Below are 27,925 nucleotides of genomic sequence, written 5' to 3' on the forward strand. Positions count from 1 at the left end.
TTTCTCCAAATACCCAATGGCTTTTGAATACCTTATCATGTCAAAAATTCACAGCTCAGCTTCTCCTAAGTGCCATAGATGGCCTATTGTATGTCTCTTCCCCCTAATCTCTTGCCAGTGGCATCTGTGCATCTATAGTCACCCTGCATCTCTACTGAGCCACTCTATAAATAAATGAGTTTATTTTAGTTCATTTCAGATTGTTTTTTGATAATTCCATGGGAGATTTGAGAGCTTTCTAATCTACCATCCTGCTGATGACACTCTGTGTGAAAATTTTTAAATGGCTCCATTATATTCCATTGCTTCAATGTATAGTAATTTACCTAATTATTTTCTTTTATTGTTCCTTTTAGGAAGAAGTGAATAGAAGAAAAGAGGGTGTTGCAAATCAAAAGCACATAGGGATATCATCTTACACCAGTCAGAATGGCTATTCTTAAAATGTCAGACAACAACAGATATTGGTATGGATTCTTCACAGATGTTAATCATTTTCCTTTTTTGTTGTTTTTTTTTTTTTTTGAGACAGTCTTGCTCTGTCGCCCAGGCTGGAGTGCAGTGACCCAATCTTGGCTCACTGCAACCTCTGCCTCCTGAGTTTAAGCAATTGTCTTGCCTCAGCCTCCTGAGTAACTGGGATTACAGGTATCCACTACCACTCCAGACTAATTTTTGTATTTTTCTTAGAGACAAGATTTCACTTGATTGGTCTCAAACTCCTGACCTCAAGTAAACCTACCGCCTTGGCCTTCCGAAGTGCTGGGGTTACAGGCGTGAGCCACTGCCCCCGGCCTAATCATCGTGTTCTAGTCTGCCCTCCAATGGGAGAAACAAGTGAAATTATGCCATGTGAGGATTATTCACCAATTTATTTTAATTACTTTTTTCTTTATAACATTTAATAAGATCACAAATTATATAAAATAGTTATCAGCTTTTTGGGAAGTTACTTTTGCTGGTTTCTTATAAAACTGATGGAAGATACAAACACTATTAAAGAACTGTTTGCATGTTGCAAATGATGTCCAAAGTCCAAACATTGTTAATAATTAATACTCCAATAAACATCATGTCAGAATTTCTGTTTTCTTTTCCCTTTGAACCTTTGCAGGATTGCCACATCATCAGGACCACACCTTCATCAGGAATGAATATTCCTACTACAATTAAAGAAGAAACAAAATTAATTTGCTGGTGAAAAACGTAAAAAGAGAAATTTTCTTTGGTTTTGTTTAATTTCTTTATTGAGGGTCACCACTAAAAAAAATGCTCACTGGTCATTCTTTTGAATACTGTCTGAGAGAAAGATGTAAGATGGTTGATTATTTCAAATGACAGAAGATAAAGATGGGATATCATCATGGCATGAACAAAAACAAGATTTGTAGCTGGAGGTATTTTATAGTCTAACATGATCACCAATCATTCTATAAACCTGTTGGATGAGTTTATTAGACAGACAGAGAGAGAGATTGATTGATTCTGAATAGAAAATTTCACTTTAGAAAAAAATATTTTGACTATATAATAATGTATGTAAAAATTCTCTTTGATAAGAAACGAGTGAACTGGATTCAATTTTCCTCACAGCCTGTGTAATACACCATCACTTGCTTCCTCCTACATGCCATTGATTAGCCCCAGGGAGCAGTGCAGCATTGCCTGCCCATTTTTTTACATAACCCCTGAATATAAATGCCAGATGTTGCTGAAGGAAACAGGATCTGCTTTGTGAAAGAAGTGGCAAGCAATGGATCCCAAATATCAGCGTGTGGAGCTAAATGATGGTCACTTCATGCCCGTATTGGGATTTGGCACCTATGCACCTCCAGAGGTAATAATCACATTTTCAGCATTGAGCATTTAAAAGAGCAAAGCTAGAATAAGTGAACGATGACCTGGGTTGTTCAGCTTTGTGTTTCTGTTACCCTGAGTGACTCACGTGGTCTGTCTTACTGGGCTAGAGCTATTCTATGTTCAAAGAGAAAAGGTAGTCAATGTTTGTTTTGCACTGAGGTCTGTCATATGGTAATTTACTGCTTATTTTTATTTTATACACTGTTTCTATATGCTGTTTCTGTGTATTTCCCAGCTTGGCAGAATATATAAAATTCAACAGTGAAGAACACTGCCTGGCAGTTCCCTTTCTAAGAGATGACTGCAGTGAGAATGATTTCTCCATTTATTTCTGTGGTTGAAGAAATCTTTTATTCTTCTACTAGACGTGATCAAAAGAAACATTTGTGGTAACAGCACCTAAAGATGGGGTGTATGAAAACTGTTGGGAGAGTACTGCTGAGCTGCCGCGTGGCCTTGAGCATGACACAGTAATACTGGTCCTGGACTTAATACAATGCCCTGTACAACTCTCACCTCTAGGAAAATTATCTGAAAGGAAAAATAACTTTATTCTAAGGAAAACCTAGAACCTCACAAGAAAAATTTTAAATTTTTGGTCCGTGTTAATATGCATCAGATTTGTATCAAAGTGATAGGGGTGGTCCTCTGACACGGAAGTGGGCAAAATGGAGACATTTTTTCTAGACTGAGCTATTTCTACACTGGAAGAAAACTTGTATTCCAAGACTACTAAGTGTGTTAATAAGGAGTAGTCACATAAAATTTGTGTCTAAATTTGATCAACTATACGTTGTAAGAATTTACAGAGAAACACCTTGAAGACCATCGACAGGAGTGGTTCACTTTGTAATGCAAATTGGCATGAAGGAGAAGTAAGGAAAAGCACAACACGGAAGCTCTAGCCTTGGTAAACCTTGAGTGCCTGCACAGCAAACAGAGGATCAGGGTTGGCATCAGGGGAAGGTAGTGCAACCTGACATCTAGTTCCTTTTAATTTCACTAGAAAAAGAAAGCTTCTGAAAAGCTTATATTAAAATAGAAAATTGTTTCATTTACGGTTTTGTCATTTAAAAAATATACCTTTCAAATCTTTATCCAAATTTGGTAGATAAGTCAATAATTTTAAATTTCACTGAAATTATATCGTTTCTAAAAGAGTTGATCTTATTTTTTAGGGATAAAGCGTACCTTACTAATCTCTCATAGGTCGCAGTTAATTTCTTAGGTATAAATCTACATCCTTGGAATGTATGTCTTTACTCCTAGCATTTAGTTCTGTCATGCACACAGAATGGCTAATGGCTGTGTAGAAAGGAGCTAACACAATAGACTGCCACCCGTAGATGCGCCTGTTTTCAAAGTTGGAGCCTGGCTGGTATCTGAGAAGTTGAATTTCTCACCCCTTCCTAACTGATAAGGGTAGCATCTATAATTAACTGGTTGTACAAAGTGTGGGGTTTCTGTATACCTGCTTTCTTTACAAGACCGGAAGTTTGGTGTGTGCTATACAGACTGGGTCAATTTAACCAGCACCCAGTTAAAATCTTGGGAATTGAGTCTCCAAATAGCATCCCTTGTAGTCAACATTTCCCCTAGGTTGCCAAAATGTGATGCTGGAGGAAGTCAGTGTGTTTCCTGAAACATCACTGAGAGACGAATCATAGGAACTTACACCGTATTCTTACCATAATTTCTTCCATGTGCCTTTTTCCATGTGTTAATTTCACTATATTAAAAATAATTAGGAGTGTGTATGCAGTGACTCATGCCTGTAATCCCAGCACTTTGGTAGGCCAAGGCAGGTGGATCCCTTGAGCTCGGGAGTTTGAGCCTGGGTAACATAGGAAATCCCATCTCTACCAAAAATACAAAAACTTAACCAGGCATTATCGTGCCTGTCTGTGGTCCTAGCTATTTGGGAGGCCAAGGTGGGAGGATCACTTGAGCCCAAGGTAAAGAAGGTGGGGGTGGGGGCAGATTTTGTAGTGAGCCAAGATTGTCCCACTTTACACCAGCCTGGGTGACAGAGTGAGACTCTGTCTCAAATAATAATAACTATTTATAAGTTGAGTCTTGTTAATTTTTCTAACAAATGACTGAATCTGAGGTTGTTGTTGGGAAACTCCATGCTAGTGATTAACCAGTAACTGCCTGGGACTGAAGAGGTCCAGGGATACCCAATCTTTATTACTAACCAGGAAAGACTTCAGCAAATTGGGATGGGTTTATCACCCCACATATAGAACCAACCCAAGACACGAGGATAATGTGATTTTTGTGAAGGTCAGTGCTGGTGCCTGAACTACTGATAGGGATGTGCTGGGAAGGGAAGAGCGTGGTCCCTTTAAATGATACAGAAAGCGGGAAGGGAAGTGCTGGCTAGAGGAGGACGTGGTCCCTGGCTACGGCTCCACCGCCTCGGACCTAGGTGAGGACAGGCATTTTTGTTTTCCTGCCCAAAAGTTGCATTTCCCAAGACCACCCTGGCCTGCCATGCCCCCATCCTGTGCCTATAAAAACCCCAAATCCTAGCAAGGCAGAGACAGAACCGGATGGACTTTGAGAGGATCACATCGGCAGAGGAACACACAGGTGGCTAGACATCTAGAGAAATGCACCAAAAGGCACCAGTACGCCAGCGGGCCACCTACTGGCAGAAGCAGAATGACGCTGAGTTTGGCTGGGGCTGTCAGAAGACAGTCCAGGCTGCTGAGCAGCCGGACTCTAGGGAAAACGTTCCTACTCCATCCCCTTCTGACTTCCCTCCAAGCTACCTCCACTCAATGAAACCCTGCACTCATTCTCCAAGCCCAGGTGTGATCCGATCCTTCCGGTATACCAAAGCAAGAACTCAGGATACAGAAAGCCCTCTGTCCTTGCCATAAGGTAGAGGGTCTAATTGAGCTGGTTAACACAAGCCTGTAGATGGCAAAACTTAAAGAACAAAACTAAAAGAGCACCCTGTAACACATGCCCACTGGGGCTTCAGGAGCTGTAAACATCCACACCTAGACACTGTCAACGGGTCAGAGTCCCACAACCTGCCCCCATCTGTATGCTCCCCTAGAGGTCTGAGCAGCGGGGGCCTGAAGAAGCGAGCCACACCCCCACTGCACACCCTGTGAGGACAAGGGAACTTTTCCTGTTTCACTACCTCTCAAGCACATGGATCACCAAATACTACCTTTCGTTGCTCCTTCAGGTTCCGAGGAACAGAGCTGTGGAGGTCACCAAATTAGCAATAGAAGCTGGCTTCCGCCATATTGATTCTGCTTATTTATACAATAATGAGGAGCAGGTTGGACTGGCCATCCGAAGCAAGATTGCAAATGGCAGTGTGAAGAGAGAAGACATATTCTACGCTTCAAAGGTACTGTGCCTATGATGAGCATGTATGCACATGTATTTAATGGGATTGTGTGGAGATGACAATTCTGTAACTGGTTCAGTAGTTGTAGGTGAATTGTGCTTATTAGTTCCAATTTATTCACACATATTCATGTATTAAAGCTAAAATAAAAGGCAGAGAATGATGATGCCTTTCTCATCATTGTTGTGTTCAAATTTACTACTTGAAAGTTACTTTAGGTTTTGAGCCTCAGCTCAGATCAGTATAATTATTTTATGAATTCATATTTTAATTTCAACAGGTTTTGGGGTACAAGTGGATTTTGGTTACATGAATCAATTCTATATTGGTGATTCTGAGATTTAAGTGAAGCTGTCAGGCGATCACTGGACATTGTACTCACTATGTAGGCTTTTATCCCTCACCTCACTCCCAACCTAACCCACTCTGAGTCTTGAAAGTTCATTATATAATCTGTATGTCTATACATCCTCGTAGCTTAGTTCCCACTTATAAGTGAGAATGTACAGTGTTTGGTTTTCCATTCCTGAATTACTTTACTTAGAATAATGGCCTCAAGCTCCAAGTTCCTGCAAAATATATTATTTCATTCCTTTTTATATATACACTATTCCATGATGTATATATATATACCATATTTTCATTATTCATGCATTGGTTGATGGGCACTTGGATTGGTTTCATATTTCTACAATTGTGAATCGTACTGCTGTAAACATGTGTGGGTATGTGTTTTTTATATATAATGACTTCTTTTCCTTTTGGTAGATACCAGTATTGGGATTGCTGAATCAAATGGTAGATCTACTTTAAGTTCTTTAAGGAATCTCCATACTGTTTTCCATAAAGATTACACTCATTTACATTCCTACCAGCCCGTAAAAGTGCTCTTTTTACTACATTCATGCCAACTTCTACTGTCTTTTCAGCTTTTTAATTATAACCATTCTTGCAGAAGGTGATATCTCATTGTGATTTTAATTTGTACTTCCCTGATTATTAGTTATGTTGAGCATTTTTTCATATGTTCGTTGGCTGTTTGTATACTTCTTTTGAGAAATGTCTATTCATGTTATTTGCCCACTTTTCAACAGGGTTATTTGTTTTTATCTTGGTGACTTGAGTTCCTCGTAGATTCTGGATAATCAGTCCTTTGCTGGATGCATAGTTTGCAAAAACTTTCTTCCATTCTGCAGGTTGTCTGTTTACTCACATGATTATTTCTTTTGCTGTGCAGAATCTTTTTAGTTTAATTAGGTCCCATTTATTTTTGCTTTTTGTGCATTTGCATTTTGGGGTCTTAGAGACAAATTCTTGGCTGAGGCCAATGTACAGGCCAATGTTAAGAAGAGTTTTCCAATGTTATCTTCTAAAATTTTTATGGTTTCAGGTCTTAGACTTAAGTCTTTGATCCATCTTGTGTTGGTTTTTGTATAAGGTGAGAGAGGGCTTCCAGTTTTATTCTTATACATGTGGCTTAACAGTTGTCCCAGCACCATTTATTGAATAGGGTTATTTTCCCTAATTTATATTATTGTTTGCTTTGTTGAACAAAGATTAGTATTTGCCCTAATTTCTGTGTTCTCTATTCTGTTTCATTGATCTAAGTGCCTATTTTTTATACCAGTACCATGCTGTTTGTATAACTATAGTCATGTAGTATAATTTGAAGTCTGGTAATGAAATACCTCCAAATTTCTTCTTTTTGCTTAGTATTGCCTTGGCTATTGAGGCCCTTTTGTGGTTCCATATGAATTTGGAATATGGCCATTTTTATACTATTGATTCTTTCTATCCATAAGCATGGGATGTGTTTCCATTTGTTTATGTATCATTTCTTTTTAGTAGTGTTTTGTATTTTTTTGTAGAGATCTTTCATCTCTTTGGTTAAGCATATTCTTAGGGATTTTATTTGCAGCTGTTGTAAATGGAATTCTTAATTTGACTCTCAGCATGGTTGTTGTTGGTGAATAGCAGTGCTACTAATTTCTGTAAACAGATTTTGTAACCTGAGACTTTACTGAATTTGTTTGTCAGAGGAGCTTTTTGGATGAGGCTTTGGGGTTTTGTAGGTATATGATCATATTACTGGCAAACAGCAATACTTTGGCTTATCCTTTTCCAATTTGGATACCCTTTATTATTTTTACCTTGCCTGATTACTCTGGCTAGGACTTCCAGTACTATGTTTAATAGAAGTGGTAAAAATTGGGTGTCCTTGTCTTATTCCAGTTTTCAGGGGAATGCTTTCAATTTTTCTCCATTCAGTATGATGTTGGCTATGGATTTGTTATATATGCATTTTATGCCTAGTTTGTTGAGGGTTTTTATCATAAATGGATGTTGGATTTTATTAATTGCTTTTTTGCATCTATTGAAATGATCATATGGTTTTGGTTTTTAATTCTCTTTGTGTGGTATATCATATTTATTGGCTTGTATATATTATAGCATCTCTGCACCTATGGGATGAAACCCACTTGATCATGATATATTTTTGATGTGCTGATGGATTTGGTTAGCTAGTATTTTCTTGAGGATTTTTGCATCTGTATTCATCAGGGAGATTGGTCTATAGTTTTCTTTTGTGTGTGTGTGTGTGTGTGTGTGTGTGTGTTATGTCCTTTCCTGGTATTGGTATTTGGTGATACTGGCTTCATAGAATAATTTAGGCAGGATTCCCTCTTTCTCTGTATTTTTGAATACTTTCAGTAGGATTGGTACCAGTTCTTCTTTGAACATCTCCTGTGGAGATAGCAACTTTGGCTTTCAAGCTATTCCCCTCCCCATCCACCTGCAAGGCCAGGTGCCAGCCTTCTGCATTTGTCTGCAGCACACTTCCTGCTTTCCCCCAGGGTTCTGGCCAAAGGGGCTCATTCCCACTTGAGATAATATTAATATCATGAAATTCAGTTAGGAGCTTCTTTCGATCTGTGACATGTGGCTGAACTCCCCAAGTTCAGGTTGGCTGACTTTGCTGATGTCCCCTGTGAGATAAAATAAGAAATGGCTTCCCTCAGTCCATGCTGGAGACTGGTAATACCTTTGTGACACTTGTCACCGCCGCTTCTACTTTATTTCTCACCTCTCCCTAAATCAGCTTTGGGCCTGGGTAGGGTTAAGGCCTTACCCATGGCCTGAATTCTCAGATTCCCTGGTGGGGAAGAGTATTCTGGAGGCAGTTTCTCCCCTTCTCACACTCTGGGCACTTACAGTTTTTCATCTGTCTCACAGTGTTGGCTGTAGCCTGCCACTTCTTTCAAAGGGTCTGTGAATTTTCACTTTTCCTATTAAGTTCCTGCATTGCTTCTTGGAAAAAAGTTTGCAGTGTGAATCTCTATATGCTATTCTGTCTTTCCAAGTGGGAGAGGCATGCTAACACTGCCTCCAATCCACAATCTTGGGAACAAAAAACTCAGACCAGGATGGTTTAACATAGACTACAGATTCATAGAGACCTATAATCATATTTTAGTTTTTCTTATGTCTGGGATGACTTTCTTCAATATCTTATTCTGAATCTCAATTGTCCTTTTCATTGAAGAGTGTGGGAGGCAGGGAGATGCAACATAAGGATATTATGAGTATGAAACAACAGATAACAGAAGTATCTTGAATGATGCTCAACACATGTCAGCACGTAAAAACTTTTTGCTCTTCAGTTTCTAAACAGGAATGCTTATTCTTGCCCATCGGGTTCAATGGATGAGAAAAATTAGACTATTCAAATGCTTTATAATTTCTCTCAAACACAATTCAGATCATCAGAATTACTTGATATCAATTTTTACCTATTGAAAATTTTAATTCCATTGTTCAGCAGTTGTACTAACTATATATGCAATATGTAGTAGCTTTCATATAGGTAGGTCATATCAAAATAAAACAAAGGGAATTTTTGCCAGAGGTCATCTGTTTGGAACGGTGAAAAATGTCTAAATATTAGGTGAAGCAAACTAATAAAACTAGCTCATGTTTTTATTCAACATAAATCCTTTATTTTACCATGCAGCTTTGGTGCACTTTCTTTCAACCACAGATGGTCCAACCAGCCTTGGAAAGCTCACTGAAAAAACTTCAACTGGACTATGTTGACCTCTATCTTCTTCATTTCCCAATGGCTCTCCAGGTAGGGAATTTGTGAGATCAACTTCTCTTCTGTTCTCAGCATGACCATCCTTTATGATGGTTGAATTGAACTTCTTCTAAGGAGGGTGTAGGTGTTATTACATGGTAGAAGAATCCTAAGTATAATGCCTAAGCCATTTTCTTGAAGAGTAAAACCTTCCTTCTGTAACGTATGATGACAACAGAAGACAGTACATCAACCTCAAAGCCTCTGCTTCAAAAATTCAAGAAAATAACAACAGCCACCTTCAAGGCTCTGTCTTAATTAGGGTTCCTGAGTCCATCTCTTAGGATCTTCACAGATACAGAGATCCATGCAGCTGTGGTACCCCAAAAAAACTGCTGCACATGTGGTGTACAGTGAGTTTCCATTATCTTTCCCCATTTTAAGCTGAAGTAGATTTGGTGGAACTCACTCTGGGTGAGTTTTAAAAAGGAAACCATAATAGGACCTGAGAATCCTTGCCTTTTTCACTAAGGCTTGTTTCACAATGGAGTTTGTAGCTTTGCCTAGTCATGAATTTCGGTTGTGCATAACTTTTAAATTTATAGAAAAAAAACTCAGGCTAGTTTATTTAAAAAAGAGTTTATTGCATGATGCAAATGGGTAGTCACTGCCATGAATACATTTCAAGATTTGACATAGACTCTAAAAATGTGAACTTTTCTCCATGATTATCTATGAACTCCAAGAAGTTTTCTGGATTTTTGTCCCAGCCTTTTTGATTGTTGGCAATGATAGCTTTGAGGCAGCTCAATGCTCATGGTGATTAACATAAAAGAACCTCCGTGGGTCTTACAACTTTCAAATTAATACTGAAAAGAACTTCCATTTGAACATGCTTAGTTTATGATCCTGCTCATGGACTATCAAGTCTTCAGGGGGATAAGGAACTCTTATTGTATCACCTGGATCAAGAATACAATCCCTTATTGCTGGATATCAAGGGCTGTTTGAGTCAAAGAGAGGCATTTCCCCAGAAAAAATTATAGGATCAGACAACAGTAACAGAAGTCGACTGTGAACCCCCATTAAAACCTGTAAAATGGTTATTAATATATATAATGGAAGTAGGAGATTAAAGGAAGCCTGTCTCCTAAATACATTCCTTAAAACTCTGTACGTGAAACACTTGGCCCACATCACTTTCTAGAACATTTCAGCACCTACCTCACGGTGGATTATTATTCTAAAATGTACATGGGAGCATGCCTATGGGTGGAAAAGTTAAATTGTGACACTAAAATGACTGCTTCTACTTCAGCCAGGTGAGACGCCACTACCAAAAGATGAAAATGGAAAAGTAATATTCGACACAGTGGATCTCTGTGCCACATGGGAGGTGAGTGCTTGGAGGACAGAGCACAGAAAAGGAAGACAAGAAGAGGTAAACCTGTTCCCCAGCTTTCATATGCAACATTGGAATATGCAACATTGGAACTAGAAATTAAGAAGCTTGACAAAGGAAGTTTTGCTGAGTGGTAGGGAAGAATACATGACTGAAATGGAATAGCAGGAAATGAAGGAGATAAACTGGGGACAAGGAAGACAGGTATCCCTCCCGCTCCATGGACATTTATCTCTCCAGCTTCCTAAAGAGGATACACAAATTCTTCTTGCTGTCACTATCCTTCTGTTATCTGTTATAATTTTTTCTCTTGAGAATCACTGCTATTTTCATTGTCATATCTTAACAGTTGTTGCTTTAACAGTTCTGTCTTGCATTTATCATAATCTGCAGCCAACTGCACAAATAATTCCTCACAACCCCTTTCTCCCCAGGTCATGGAGAAGTGTAAGGATGCAGGATTGGCCAAGTCCATCGGGGTGTCAAACTTCAACCGCAGGCAGCTGGAGATGATCCTCAACAAGCCAGGACTCAAGTACAAGCCTGTCTGCAACCAGGTGAGCACCCTCAGCCTCCTCTCCTTTCTCTTCTCAATGTCCATCTTCCTGTCCTACTGCCTGGCTTCCATTTGTTTTGTTCCACTTACATTTGTGAAACAGAAGATTCTAGAAAGCAAAACATCTGTCTAGAAGAAAACGGAAGACCCTTAATTGCACCTCTCCTTGGAGAAGTCTTAATGAAAATGGTACAGAGACCTTCATGCTAAATTGTGTGTACTATTTTTGGGGGGAGGTGAATTTCATCAAGGAGGACTGAAATGGTTAATCAAAACTCAGGGAGAAGGTGGACTTATCTCTAAGGTATGAAAGACCACCAGAGAGTGGATTGGTAAAGATGATTTGGAGTAGAATGTATATAATTATAGAGGCCATAAAAACATGGGATGAGCAATAAATCAGGAGACAGTGAGAATAAGAGAAGATAGGTACTACGAGTTTAAATAGGGTTTAGATGTCTGAATGCTTTTTCTTGTCATCTCTGTTTTCATAGTTCTTGAGCAGGTACTAAAAATTAACTGGAAACAATGAAAGTCATCCAGGTTAGGGAGAGGAAGTTACCCGTTTATGAGAGTTGCTTGAGAGATAAGCTGAAAGGATGTGGCGTGCTACCCCCACCCCTGCCTCGTGTAGAAAAGCCTGCCAATGTTGCCTCATTTAGACCCAGACTCCAAAACGGGAGTCTTATAGCTGGATCACCTAGGAAGAGAGGTTCTAAAGCATAAAAAAGAAAGCATTTCATTTTGGGACACTTATTTGCAGCTGGAAATGGGGGAATGGGCTAACTGGCTAAACTACTATCTTGTCCATCCTGCCTTCATTTCAGTCCTTCCACATTGCTATTTGGTGTTTGGACTGTGCTAGAAGAACTGTTTTATACAGGCTGCTATTCAATAAATTTGTTAATACCATACCCACACCAAAGGATTTAACACTGAAAAGATTAAGGTAATTTTGGAAAATTCTAAAAGTCACTTTTCACTCCTGAGATGTAGGTGGTCAGGAGAAATGAGGAACACTGTAGAAGCCATATGCAAGATGCACAGATGGCATTGTGTTTGTTGTGGACTGTTGATGTTAACAGGATGGAAGAAGTCAAAACTGAACTTTATAAAATAGGGTATAAGAAAATAAAGATGTCCCTGTACTTACAGGTGCTAAGAAACTAGACTTGAAGAACTTGTCTGTCTCAGAAATTGAGAAATTGTTAGCAATGGTTGAACTAAGCTCATCAACTCCTTGGCATTTGCAGCCTACCTGTGCAATCATAGGACATGAAATAAAGGAAGGACTTGAGAAACTCCATGATGTGATAATGAAGAGAAAAATATTGCAGTAATATAAAAAGATGAATATGATACCTTTTCTATATATGTAGAATAGATTTTCTCTGGTCTGGTTTTGACAAATGCAAGACTGTCTACAGCCTAGTTTTCCTGTATGCCCTCCTGGCTGCTATCAAAGCTTCATTTCATTGAACAATCAGATGCCCAACTCTGTGGCTTTGTGGAAGATGAGTAAATGCAGTAATGCTTGAAATGGTCTCTTCTCCCTAGCCCACAAATATTTTGGTACTATCATTTTGGGAAGTCAAGCAAGTATAGTAAATTAACCAGAACACAATTGTGGAAATTTGATGCAAAGTTAGTGAAATAAAACTTTAAAGAGTGAAAAAAAAAGTTAACTATTTATGGAGATAACTAGTTATGGTGGATGAAATCAACACTGAGGAAAATTTAGCAGAACATTGAGCTGAACTTTTGACTGTCCACATCTTATTCTGATGCACTGCTTTGCTTTCTGTCATCAAATCAACTGTTTAGAAGCATTTATTCTGCGTATGGTTCTGTTCTCTTACTCTTTTACTACTTAGAGTCAATGAGTACAGGTCTACAGTTGAAACATGTATTTAAAATTTATGTATTTGGTAATATAATACAAAATCATGATTTTCAATTAAAAAGGAATTAATGTGGTTTTAATATTAGTTTTACTCAATTTTTATTATGACAACTTTCAAATTTTAGAGAAATTTGAAGGGATAATACAGGACATCTACATGTTATCATCTATTTCCAAAATTGTTGACACTTTGCCAACCTGGCAAGTATATAGGCATATATGAGTATATCTGCATAAATACAGGTAGTATTTGTTGAATCTCTTCAAAATATATTCCAATGATCACAATTCACCTCTACAGACCTTTCAAAGCATGGCATAGGAATGAAGATATTCTCCCAGTAACAGTGCAATTATTATATCTAAGGAAGTAACAATAATGCCCTCATATCATTGATTATCCAGTCAGTATTCATATTTCCCATTGTTTTATTGAAAGATCTCTTATACCTCTATTTTAACCATAAATAGAAGATGAAAAAATTTAAAGATACCATATAATAAGATATTAAGTACCTGAAATTATACCTAATAAAAGATGTGTATGACCTCTAAGGAGAGAATTATAAAACAATGAAGAGTAAATAAATAAAAGATGTATCATTAAAAAAACAAACAAACGAAAAAAATCCAATTGTGACTTTCAGTTTGTTGTACTTTGGTCAGTTAACTTGTTGTTCCAAGTTTTTAAAATGTAAGTTTGTGTAGATTAGAAGTTATACTTGAATGCTTTATATCATAGAAGTTAAACATTTTTGGTGAGAAACTGCCTCTACATTGCTGTATCCCTGAAATTATACCACGGTAGGCAGCATGAAATGACAGATTGTCCCACAATTAGTGATGCTGATTTTGATCACTTGGTTAAACAAGTGGTAACCAGATCTAATTTCCAGAGACATGTGTTCTCCCCTTTGTAATTACTGGTAATCTGCTGGGTGAAATAAGAGGGAAAGTTATATTACACAGCAAATTTTCACATGATGATTGAGTATACATCAATGATGTTTTAAATTTTTGTATTGTATTATTGTATTTGTTCTTTCCTTGGGGCTTTAAAGTAATTACTTTCAATTTTAACTACAAGTTTTACTATTCTTTATGTTTTATTATAAAAAAATTTTTTTCATGAAGTCAAGAAAAGAAACAATTACTGCTCTCAGATATGCCAAAAGCTTAACTCCTTCCCTTTAATTATTCATTTCCTAGAAAAAAAATTACTGTAATGATCACTGTATTAGTCCATTTTCATGCTACTGATAAAGACACATCCAAGACTGGGACTTATAGTTCCAATATGGCTGAGGAGGTCTCACAATCATGGCAGAAGGCAAGGAGGAACAAGTCACATCTTACATAGATGATGGCAGGCAAAGAAAGAGCTTGTGCAGGAAATCTCCTCCTTATAAAACCATCAGATCTCATGAGACTTATTCACTATCTCAAGAACATCATGGGAAAGATCTGCCCCCATGATTTAATTATCTCCCACCAGGTCCCTCCCACAACACATGGGAATTATGGGAGCTAAAAGATGACATTTGGGTGGGGACACATAGCCAAACCATATCATGCCACCCCTGGCCCCTCCCAAATCTCATGTCCTCACAATTCAAAACCAATCATGCATTCCCAATAGTCTTCCAAAGTCTTAACTCATTTCAGCATTAGATCAAAAGTCCACAGTCCAAAGTCTCATCTGAGACAAGGCAAGTCCCTTCCACCTATAAGCCTGTAAACTCAAAAGCAAGTTAGTTACTTCCAGGATACAATGGGGGTACAGGCATTGGGTAAATACAGCTGTTCCATGTGGGAGAAATGGGCCAAAACAAAGGGGCTACATGACCCATGCAAGTCTGAAATCCAGCAGGGCAAATTTTAAAGCTTCAAAATGATCTCCTTTGACTCCATGTTTCACATCCAGGAGTCAATGGAACTCCATTTACATCCATGCTGATGTAAGAGGTGGTTCCTATGTTCTTGGGCAGCTCCACCACTGTGGCTTTGCAGGGTACAGCCTCCCTTCTGGCTGCTTTCATGGGCTGGCATTGAGTGTCTGCAGCTTTTCCAGGTGCACAGTGCAAGCTGTCAGTGGATCTACCATTCTAGGGTCTGGAGGATGGTGGCCCTTTTCTCACAGCTCCACTAGGTGGTGCCCCAGCAGGGACTGTGTGGGGGCTCTGACCCTAGAGCACTGCCCTAGCAGAAGTTCACCATGAGAGGGCAGGCCTAGTAGTAAACTTCTGCCTGGACATTCAGGCGTTTCTATACATCCTCTAAAATCTGAAATCTAGGTGGAGGTTCCGAAACCTCAATTTTTTTTTTTTTTTTTTTTTGAGATGGAGTCTCACTCTGTCACCCAGGCCCAGGCTGGAGGGCAATGGCGCGATCTCAGCTCACTGCAACCTCTGCCTCCCGAGTTCAAGTGATTATCCTGCCTCAGCCTCCTGAGTAGCTGGGATTACAGGCACGTGCCACCACGCCTGGCTAATTTTTGCATCTTTAGTAGAGACAGGGTTTCACCATGTTGGTCAGGCTGGTCTCAAACTCCCGACTTTGTGATCTGCCTGCCTCAGCCTCCCAAAGTGCTGGGATTACAGGCGTGAGCCACCACACCCAGCCCCATACCTCAATTCTTAAATTCTGTGCACCCATAGGCTCACTACCACATAAAAGCTGCCAAGGCTTGGGACTTGCACCCTGTGCAGCCATGGCCTGAGCTGTACCTTGGCCCCTTTTAGTCACGGTAGGAGTGATTGAGATGCAGGGCACCAAGTCCCTAGACTGCACACAGAATGGAGACCCTGGGCCCAGCCCATGAAACCATTTTTTCCTCCTAGACTTCCACCTCCCTCTGGGCCTGTGATGAGAAGGGCTGATACAAAGGTCTCTGACATGCCTTGGAGACATTTTCCCCATTGTCTTGGTGATTAACATTTGGCTCCTTGTTACTTATGCAAATTTCTGCAGCTGGCTTGAATTTCTTCTCAGAAAATGGGTTTTTAATTTTTACTGCATCATCAGACTGCAAGTTTTCTGAACTTTTGTGCTCTTTGCCTTTTAAAACTGGATGCTTTTAACAGCACCCAAGTCACTTCTTGAATGCTTTGCTTAGAAATTTCTTTGACCAGATATCCTAAATCATCTCAAGTCCAAAGTTCCACAAATCTCTAGGGCAGGGACAAAATGCCATCAATTTCTGCTAAAACATAACAAGAGTCACCTTTGCTCCAGTTCCCAACAAGTTCCTCATCTCCATCTGAGGCCACCTCAGCCTGGTTACTATCAGTATTTTTGTCAAAGACATTCAACAAGTCTCTAGGAAGTTCCAGACCTTCTTATACTTTTCTGTCTTCTCCTGAGCCCTCCAAACTGTCAGAACCTCTACATGTTACCTAGTTCCAAAGTCACTTCATTTTCAGGTATCTATCTCTCAGCAACGCCCCACTCTACCATATTAGTCCATTTTCATGCTGCTGATAAAGACATACTCAAGAGTGGGGGAAAAGGAGTTTAATGGACTTACAGCTTCACATAGCTGGGGACACCTCACAATCATGGCAGAAGGCAAAGAGGAGCAAGTCATATATTACATGGATGGCAGCAGGCAAAGAGACAGCTTGTGCAGGGAAACCCATTTTTAAAATCATTAGATCTTGAGAGACTTATTCACTATCATGAGAACAACACAGGAAAGACCCATTCCCATGATTCAATTATCTCCCCTAGGCCCCTCCTACAGCATGTGGGAATTATGAGAGCTACAAAATGAGATTTGGGTGGGGACACACAGCCAAAACATATGAATCACCATTGGTGAAGGCAAATACTTTTGATCACTCTGTCTTTTAACCACTCAACACTAGGAAGACGTGGATTGTTTTGCTATAATTTGTGATTCATTTTATTCATTGTTGGGTTTTGATGCTCAAATCTATACAAATATTACTGGGATTCCTATAAAACTACTTTTCTCTTTGAAACCTGCCCTTATGAGTCTTTAAAGAAATTCTTACATTCTGGCACAATTTGATGTTCAAAGCTCAGAATCTTAACCTATCCCAAGTCTAGAATTGGCCATGTGCACTTCTAGTGGTCAAAGGTTGTTAGAAACTGGCTCTGGTTCATAGAGTTGCTAATGCTCAGAAATAACATTTCTATATATACTTTTAGACCAGCAATATAAACTGTATTTTTATAAAATGATCATTACTTGACAGTAATATTCTGTTCAAATTTAATGTTATACTTTATTCAGCTTATTTTAATTTTTATATTAACATATCTGTTTTGAATTATCTGATGCTTTTCTCTCTTGATCATCTAAAAGGTAGAATGTCATCCTTACCTCAACCAGAGCAAACTGCTGGATTTCTGCAAGTCAAAAGACATTGTTCTGGTTGCCCACAGTGCTCTGGGAACCCAACGACATGAACTATGGTAATAAGAGCATCAGGAAGTTTACCTAAAATGCCATTTTGATGAAAAATTTTAGTTATAGCATACTCAGTCTCCTAGAGTTCACTCTCAATGGGTCAGGGTAAGGGGATAATTTGCATTTCTTATGAGATCCCAGGTGATGCTGCTGCTGTTCAGGGGCCTCACTTGAGAGGCTCTGGTGCAGAATGTACACCTTAGTCTGTTTAGGGAGCCTCCTACCAAACTGAATCCAGCCTCAAGACTTCAGCATTTCTGGCTTTCCTTCCAGGGTGGACCCAAAGTCCCCAGTTCTTTTGGAGGACCCAGTTCTTTGTGCCTTAGCAAAGAAACACAAACGAACCCCAGCCCTGATTGCCCTGCGCTACCAGCTGCAGCGTGGGGTTGTGGTCCTGGCCAAGAGCTACAATGAGCAGCGGATCAGAGAGAATGTCCAGGTGAGGAGTTGGGTGGGCATCAGGGCTCCTGCACGGTGTCCTTCACATGTGTGCTTCTTGTAAGGTCCTCAGGACACCCTTGGACTAAGTCCACTTCCTGGGCATTTCCTATGCACAAATGCTTTGTGTGCGTAAGGGTTTTCTACTCTACCACAGGAGGGGCAGCATGGGTGGAGAGAATCAGGATGGGACCAAAACCAGGAATTTTGGTTTCAACAGAAAGTTGGCAACTTAACTCTATCCCTCTGCTAGGGACATCACCTTTTCTTCATTTTCTGAAGTGAGGAGATCGGTTAGGTGTTCTCCAATCTTCAAAAATCATTGCAGATTTTTCATGTCCTTGTTTACTCAGTATAAATTTCATATATTTATTCTCTTAGAATTATTTGTTGAGTGCCTGTTGAAATCTTTGGGTATTTTATTAGGTTGCATGTCTTTTTCTGTGTGTAGAAGACCATAATTATACTAAGTAAACTTATTAAAGAAAACCTCTCTACATAGAGGTTTAATACAAAACCATTTATTTAACTGACAATTCCATGGTTTGAAATTTAGCCTAAGCTCCACCTGAACTCAGTCTAGTCCTGTTTCTGGCTGGGCTTTCTCACATGTGTGCAGGGCAATGAGGCAGCTCTACAGAATTAATCCAGAATTCATATTCTGGATATTCTTTAAGAGCTTCAAATGTATTGTTGAAATAGCCTCTCCCAAAATGTACCCATATTTTGATTCCCTTTATGGTGGTTTTAATAAGCAAAAGTTTCTACTCTTAATGTAGTCAAATTCTTTATGACATTTTCTCATGGTTGCTAATATCATGACTTTTTCTATATTGGAAACATGACAATATGTTACTATATTATATAGTAAAATATTATATAGTAATACAAAGTAATATATTATTTTCTATTAGTATCTTATAAAAGTATTAATATGCTTTTATAAACTGGGATAGTAATTTGATTTTTAATATGTGAAATAAGAGTACAAATGTACATATACATAATCTTCACTTGATACTAAAATGTCCTACTAAGAATTATTGAAAAGTCCATATTTGCTCACTTATCTTGATTTTTCATCCTAAGTGTCCATAAGTACTTCACTGACATTTCCCCTCTTTCCGAGTTAACTTTCCTGTACTGTCTAAGATTATGTTGAATAGAAAGTCTTACTACCATAATAGTAACAGTATTTTTCTGACTTATTCTCTTATATAATAATGGTTTGGCTAGTCCTGAATGAGTCTTCTGTTACATAACATTCAGTATTATCAACTTCAACAAAAGGGCTAATATTTTGTTCTCTGGCTGAAATTGCTGTGAAACTACAGATCAATTTGGTGAGAACTGATTGAGACTTCCAGTTTACGACCATAGGCCATATGAATATTCAGTTATTTATGTGATATTTTAATATGTGCTTCAATTAGTTACATAGCATTCTTTATTAAGGCATTTGTGTATGTTTTCCTAGATTTATTCATAGAAAAGTTATACTTTTAATAGTCTTTGGATAACTTTTGAGAATTTTCTAATCTATGCAAATATTCTAAGAATACAATGAATACTTCTTACCTAGACTCATCAATTGTTAAATTGATGACATTTTTATTCTCTTTTCCTCTCATTCTCTGTATCATTAGAGTATTCCATTAAAATTTAGTAATTTACATATATTGAACCAGCCTTGCATCCCAGGGATGAAGCCCACTTGATCATGGTGGATAAGCTTTTTGATGTGCTGCTGGATTCGGTTTGCCAGTATTTTATTGAGGATTTTTGCATCAATGTTCATCAAGGATATTCGTCTAAAATTCTCTTTTTTGGTTGTGTCTCTGCCTGGCTTTGGTATCAGAATGATGCTGGCCCCATAAAACGAGTTAGGGAGGATTCCCTCTTTTTCTATTGATTGGAATAGTTTCAGAAGGAATGGTACCAGTTCCTCCTTGTACCTCTGGTAGAATTCGGCTGTGAATCCATCTGGTCCTGGACTCTTTTTGGTTGGTAAGCTATTGATTATTGCCACAATTTCAGCTCCTGTTATTGGTCTGTTCAGAGATTCAACTTCTTCCTGGTTTAGTCTTGGGAGGGTGTATGTGTCAAGGAATTTATCCATTTCTTCTAGATTTTCTAGTTTATTTGCATAGAGGTGTTTGTAGTATTCTCTGATGGTAGTTTGTATTTCTGTGGGATTGGTGGTGATATCCCCTTTATCATTTTTTATTGCATCTATTTGATTCTTCTCTCTTTTTTTCTTTATTAGTCTTGCTAGCAGTCTAACAATTTTGTTGATCCTTTCAAAAAACCAGCTCCTGGATTCATTAATTTTTTGAAGGGTTTTTTGAGTCTCTATTTCCTTCAGTTCTGCTCTGATTTTAGTTATTTCTTGCCTTCTGCTAGCTTTTGAATGTGTTTGCTCTTGCTTTTCTAGTTCTTTTTATTGTGATGTTAGGGTGTCAATTTTGGATGTTTCCTGCTTTCTCTTGTGGGCATTTAGTGCTATAAATTTCCCTCTACACACTGCTTTGAATGCATCCCGGTTCAATATACGCAAATCAATAAATGTAATCCAGCATATAAACAGAGCCAAAGACAAAAACCACATGATTATCTCAATAGATCCAGAAAAGGCCTTTGACAAAATTCAACAACCTTTCATGCTAAAAAACTCTCAATAAATTAGGTATTGATGGGACATATTTCAAAATAATAAGAGCTATCTATGACAAACCCACAGCCAATATCATACTGAATGGGCAAAAAACTGGAAGCATTCCCTTTGAATACTGGCACAAGACAGGGATGCCCTCTCTTACCACTCCTATTCAACATAGTGTTGGAAGTTCTGGCCAGGGCAATTAGGCAGGAGAAGGAAATAAAGGGTATTTAATTAGGAAAAGAGGAAGTCAAATTGTCCCTGTTTGCAGATGACATGATTGCATATCTAGAAAACCCCATTGTCTCAGCCCAAAATCTCCTTAGCTGATAAGCAACTTCAGCAAAGTCTCAGGATACAAAATCAATGTGCAAAAATCACAAGCATTCCTATACACCAACAACAGACAAACAGAGAGCCAAATCATGAGTGAACTCCCATTCACAATTGCTTCAAAGAGAATAAAATACCTAGGAATCCATGGAATACTATGCAGCCATAAAAAGTGATGAGTTCATGTCCTTTGTAGGGACATGGATGAAATTGGAAACCATCATTCTCAGTAAACTATCACAAGAACAAAAAACCAAACACTGCATATTTTCACTCATAGGTGGGAATTGAACAATGAGATCACATGGACACAGGAAGGGGAGCATCACACTCTGGGGACTATTGTAGAGTGGGGGGAGGGGGTAGGGATAGCATTGGGAGATATACCTAATGCTAGATGACGAGTTAGTGGGTGCAGCACACCAGCATGGCACATGTATACGTATGTAACTAACCTGCACAATGTGCACATGTACCCTAAAACTTAAAGTATAATAATAAAAAATAAATAAATTTAAAAAATAAAAAATAAAAAAATAAAATAAATAAAATTTAGTAATTTAGTATTATGTTAGCAATGAGTGACATCTTTTTGATATTTAAATTCTTTCCAATTTGAATACTGAGACCCTCTTCAAGCAACTACTTGTGTTCTTTGAGCATGATGTTATTAGGATTTGGACAATTACTGTCTTGAATTTTATTGAAAACAATTGTTTTTCACATTATAGCTGTTTGTCAAAGATGGAAATACAGATGAATAAATTTGGATTTCAGTATTTCTACATCTGATGTGAAACTGTATAATGCTGCAGACAAAGAGGATCTCAACAGATACTAGAGATGAAATAAAGTTAACCTTGTGTGTACATGACTGGTTCATGTACTTGTAAGATTCGGAAGAATCTGGAGAAAAATTTTGAAACTTATAATTTAGACAGTTTGATGGTGATACAATTTGGATATTTGTCTCCTTCTAATCTCATGTTAAAATGTGATCCCCAGTGATGAAAGTGGGGTCTGGTGGGAGGTGTTTGTGTCATGGGGGCAAATATAGAAATATAGAAATCCAACAATATCCATCTGTATTAGTCCGTTTTGTGCTGCTGTAAAAAAATACTTGATGCTGGGCAATTTATACAGAAAAGAGCTATATTTGGCTCACAATTTGCAGGCTGTACAAAAAGCATAGCACCAGCATCTCATTCTGGAGAGGCTTCAGGAAGCTTTAAGTTCCAACATTAGGCCATTCCTTTGCACCCATACCTGATCATAGGCTGTTAGAAGCAGTCACACTATCTCTTGAATGTTTTCCTGCTTAGAAATTTCTTCCACCAGATACCCTTAGTCATCACTAAGTTCAGACTTCCACAAAGTCCTGGAATGGACACGATGCAGTCAAGTTCTTTCGTAAGGTATAACAAGGGTGATCTTTGTTCCAGTTTTTAATAAGTTTCTCATTTTGATCTTAGACCTCATTAGCCTAAACTTAATTGGCCATATTTTTAATCAGCATTTTGGTCAGAATCACTTAACCAATGCCTAACAAGTTCCAGACTATCCCTTTTCTTCTGAACCCTCTCGACACTTCCAAACTGTGCTAATTATCCAGTTCTAAAGCCACTACCACATTTTCAGACATTTTTAGCAATGTCCCACACCTGGTAACAATTTTCCATATTAGTCCATTGTGCACTGCTATAAAGTACCCGAGGCCAGATAAAATATGCCAAAAGTTGTTTTGACTTACCATTTTGCAGACTGTACAAAAATCATGGCACCAGCATTTAGTTTTGGTGAGGCCTCAGGAAGCATTTACTCGTGGTAGAAGGTGACAGAGGAGGAAACATATCAAATAACAAGAGATGAAGAGGGAAAAAAAAGAAAATGTCAGGCTCCTTTTTAAACCAGATTTCATGTGAACTAATGCAGTGAACACTCATTACCATGGGGAGGGCACCCAGCCATTCATGAGGGATGCCCCCATGGCACAAACACCTCCCACCAGGACCCACTTCCATCACTGGGGAATTACATTTTAACATGAGATTAGGAGGGAACAAATATCCAAATTGTATCACCATCAAACTGTCTGAATTATACATTTCAAAATTTCTCTAGATTCTTCTGAATCTAAGTACATGAACCAATCATGTGCACATAAGGTCAACTTCGTTCCATCTTTAGTTTCTGTTGAGATCTTGTCTTCAGTTTTGTGCAGTTTCAATATATAATATCTAGGAATAGATTTATATTTTATCTGATATTCTTTAATCACTTGAGAGTTTAGAGATGGTCTTTTATAACTTTTGGAAACTTATCAAGTATTTTACATATTGCCTCTATACCCTACTGTGTGATATACTTGGCTATTCCAAGTTGACAATTATGCAATCTAAGAATAAAAATTTTCTACTTCTTTGGTAGGTTTTTGAATTCCAGTTGACATCAGAGGATATGAAAGTTCTAGATGGTCTAAACAGAAATTATCGATATGTTGTCATGGATTTGTAAGTAACTTCGGAAAATGGGTTTCCCAGTTTATTTTTAGAGGAGGAATGTCAGATGGGTGTTGAAAGTGACCTCAATACCAGGAAGACAGAGGCCAGTGCAAGTGAGAGGTGAGACAGGAACTCTCTGGAACTCTCCTTCTGGATTCACTCCAGAGCTCTGTTCTCTGACAGGGTGAGTGGACCCAGGGACAGCATGGGTCAACCTGTGCCAACCTGTGCCTCTGCTCTCCTGACTCCATGGAAATTTCCAGAGCAGCCAATATTATTGCTTAATCTGCAACTTTCATGTAGGCCTGGCATTTCTGCCATGGCCTAGTGGACAGTAGATATTGCCCATATGGCTTGATTAATGTTTTTCCAAATCTGTACTTATAGCTTTTTCTTCCAAATCCACTCAGTTCCTTATCAGATAAAAAACATTTCCAACAACATTGGTGTCCATGCCAGAAATTCTCTTCTCTTCCATATGGAATTGCTCACTAGATCATGTCAATTCAGTATCTTTAATTGTTTCAAATTTCTTTCTTCCTTCTCTTTAGACATTTGCTCATGACCCTAAAACTGCATTTTGCCTCCAGGAAGTCTGCCCTTAGTAGGCAATAGAACTCTTGGCTTTAATTTTTGCAGTATGGAAATCTCAATGCAGAGTATAAAGAAGCTTTAGAGAAGATAGATTAAAAATCAAGGGAAGAGCCAGCCTCAGTGGCTCATGCCTGTAATCCCAACACTATGGGAGGCCAAGGCAGGTGAATCACTTGAGGTCAGAAGTTTCAGACCAGCCTGGCCAAAATGGCAAAACCCTGTCTCTACTAAAAATACAAAAATTAGCCATGCATGGTGGCACACACCTGCAAATCCAGCTACTAAGGAGGCTGAGGCAGGAGAATTCCTTGAACCCGGGAAGCAGGGGTTGCAGTGAGCCAAAATTATGCCACTGCACTCCAGCCTGGCCAACAGAGCAAGACTCAGTCATTAAAAAAAAAAAAATCAAGGGAAGAGTTGGAAAGTCCCATCTTTGGGGATAATATATAGCTGACAAAAGATCTTACTCTTTCTATATGCTCCAAGGTTCTAGGATTCACAGAAAGGCACTCATGTGATGAGGGCAAAACAAGTTATGTCACTGCCTGCAGTGGAGATGTTAACAAGTAATAGACATGAGATAATGTATTAAAAAGGATAAGCACAGCAGCACATCATAAGAACTCAAACATTTTTAGATATCATTGTTTATATCTTTATTAGTTTAGAGGAAAATAGTAAAATAGAAAATCATGAAAAGGAAAGGAAGAGTGGCAAACATCAGTAATTCTCACCAATCAATTATTCAATATTAATGAATCATTTATTCATTCTATTTTGTGTGATTTTCACCTAAAGATTGCCCTTAGCATATTGTAGGGTTTTGAATATGGAACCCCATATCACATATGACAATTTACATGTCTGAATCAAAGAAAATATTTTCCATATGGTAAGCAGCTAGTCAGTAATGAATACATTTTTTAAAAGGATATGTGATTGCTACCAATAACATTTAACCCTCAAAACTTTTTATTAGTGATGATATTTCTATTCAAAACAATGCAGGATGAGTTCCTGCTTTCATTGAGAATTTGAAATAGAAAATGTCAGAATATCTCTTTGCTCTGTTGACAGATATGGAGGACTATGTTTGAATAATTGACCCTGTGTAGTTTGTGTGATAAATTCCAGGCAAGGGAATATAAGTTGAAAATTTTCTTATTTTGAAAAAAAAAAAAACACATTATAAACTCATGTTCATGAAAGACATATTCTACAAAGAGTCCGAAAATAAACTTCTTAACATTCACACTAATGGAAGCTTCATGTAAATTCACTTTGCTACCAGCTTTTTAATGGAGTCATTTCATCCATATTTATGTACTATCCTTTCTCTTTTCAGCCTTATGGACCACCCTGATTATCCATTTTCAGATGAATATTAGCATAGAGGGTGTTGCACGACATCTAGCAGAAGGCCCTATGTGTGGATGGTGATGCAGAGGATGTCTCTATGCTGGTCACTGGACACACGGCCTCTGGTTAAATCCCTCCCCTCCTGCTTGGCAACTTCAGCTAGCTAGATATATCCATGGTCCAGAAAGCAAACATAATAAATTTTTATCTTGAAGTAATTGAATGTTTTTCCTTAAAGATTCTTTTCCTACTCCTTTCTCTGTTACTTGTGTGTTTCTTTTCCTTCTAGTTCTTTAGGGCCAAAAACTGATTTGCCTGTAAGTTTGGGGAAGAGAGTAGATGATAACCAACATTTTATAGACATTTTTGAGGTGAGAGTAGGTGGAGTTTTCAGCCTCTAGAGGAGGAGCAAGTGACGTATTTGTTAGTCTGTCTTTAGCTCTTCCAGAAAGAAGAAAACACACAGCATAGAACCTGAACGTGAGCCATATTGACAGGATGACCAACAATTAATGGCCTCCTTCCAGTATCACAAGAATGGGAGCTCCAGCAACCTAGGGGTGCAGCATCCCTGTGGGGTAATGGTTAGGGAGGTGGGAGGGCACATCCAGGAGAAATAATTAGGAGTCAGATATGGGAGAGGTGAGAAGGGAGTTGAGCACATTCTGCTTGGGAAATACAAACACACGCTCTTTTGTTAATTACGTCTTGTGCATAAAAGGAAACTTCCCACATCGTTTTAAGGCTGAGAGCCAGGCCTTGACCTCCTCTGTGTGCCCAGTATCAGCAGTGACCTTGCTTGGCTGTGATGGAGCAGGACATCAAAGACACCAGTGACTGGCCACATTCTCCTGAATATCAGCTCCATTTAGAACAAATATTAGATTCTAAAAATATACTCTTAATTTGTTCTACTCAGTCTTTTGAAATATTTCATACATTCAAAAAGGCACACTTACTAATATAAAATATCTGAAAGCCATTACGTGTTGTCAAATTAATTTCAAAATTGCAAATACATCTAATTATCCAAAATTTCAAAACTCTTCTGTAAACAGTGTATGTCAATAGCATGATGCTTTCAAACTTTGTAATAATTATTCCTGAAAGTTACTAAAGACACCTAATTGTTCGTATAGTTTGTAGGGGTACAAATTTAATCAGCTAGTCAAGAAAATAAAATTTCATTCCAGACAACTTTTTGAAAAGTTGGGACAATGTTATGGGCTACTGGCCAAAGCACTTTGAGACTGACAGGTGTTTATGACCTGTGCACATTTTCCAGTGCTTTTACCCTCCACTGATTTAACCCCATTAGAGGGGTTTCCTTAAGCCATGTCTTTCAGCTGAGAAATATCCTGCCAAGTTTTGTAGTTTACAATATTTCCTAAAATGATTTATTTCTTAGAATTGGAAGAGGCCATAAACTTTGGAAGACCCTTGGGTGATCTTTAGACTAGTTTTCTGTCTTCACTCATTTCCTTGATGATGTCAAATATTCTCATGGCTTTAAATACAACCTCTAGGCCAAGAAACCACAAATCAATATCGGCAGGTCAGGTTTTTCTCCACAACTCCAGAATGAAACATCATATTGTCTGCATCTCTACATTAGTGCCTAATGGACTTTCACACTTAGCATCACTCAAACAAAGCTCATTTCAATTGCTGCCTTCCTGTTCCACCTCAATGTTCCTAGACTAAGTAATGATTATTTCACATCTTGTAAAGTTGATTGACATAATCAAAAATTAATGTTTTTTTAACTTATTAGTCAAGTATGTAATGCTAAAGAATTTCAGATTTTCTTAGTATGCATGACATTATTTTCCCCAAGAAGTGAATAATTAGAGGTCATTTATAAATAGTAAATCTAAAAAAATAGAAAATAAATAAATAGTAAATCTGCTACAGGCTTATTCTACTTGTTTACCCTTCATTTTCACAGAAATCTTATTTTGAAAAGAAAGTTTAGGCCAGATGCGGTGGCTCACACCTTTAATCCCAGCACTTTGGGAGGCCAAGGTGGGCAGATCACGAGGTCAGGGGATGGAGACCATCCCGGCTAACACGGTGAAACCCCGTCTCTACTAAAAATATAAAAAATTAGCCAGGCGTGGTGGCAGGCACCTGTAGTCCCAGCTACTCAGGAGGCTGAAGCAGGAGAATGGTGTGACCCCCAGGAGGCGGAGCTTACAGTGAGCAGAGATCGTACCACTGCACTCCAGCCTGGGTGAAAGAGCAAGACTCCGTCTCAAAAACAAGCAAACAAAAAAAAAGTTACTTGGAATTTTTTAAAGCTTAAACTGGGAACACACAGAGGTTACAGAATTTTGTTACATCCAATTCCCCATTTCATTATATTTTTTCTATAAGAAATGCTAAAGTGAGGCTGGAACAGTGGTTCATGCCTGTAATCCCAGCAACTTAGGAGGCC

The 27,925-nt window shown here is 38.4% G+C and overlaps 1 protein-coding gene and 1 pseudogene across 1 annotated transcript; both read left to right on the forward strand.

Annotated features, from left to right (window-relative positions):
* The first annotated feature begins 239 nt into the window (after positions 1-239).
* Positions 240-26,030, forward strand: AKR1C4 (aldo-keto reductase family 1 member C4). The gene is made up of 10 exons (XM_008953105.7): positions 240-467; positions 1,115-1,837; positions 5,066-5,233; positions 9,246-9,362; positions 10,627-10,704; positions 11,145-11,267; positions 17,500-17,609; positions 17,878-18,043; positions 23,462-23,544; positions 25,475-26,030. Exons 2-10 carry the CDS (start codon positions 1,754-1,756, stop codon positions 25,515-25,517), a joined length of 972 nt encoding a protein of 323 aa, XP_008951353.3. The 5' UTR covers positions 240-467; positions 1,115-1,753; the 3' UTR covers positions 25,518-26,030.
* LOC103783225 (ADP-ribosylation factor-like protein 4A) lies at positions 11,573-12,632 on the forward strand (annotated as a pseudogene).
* Positions 26,031-27,925: the final 1,895 nt, after the last annotated feature.

Source organism: Pan paniscus, chromosome 8, assembly GCF_029289425.2.
Source record: "Pan paniscus chromosome 8, NHGRI_mPanPan1-v2.0_pri, whole genome shotgun sequence".
NCBI lineage: Eukaryota > Metazoa > Chordata > Mammalia > Primates > Hominidae > Pan > Pan paniscus.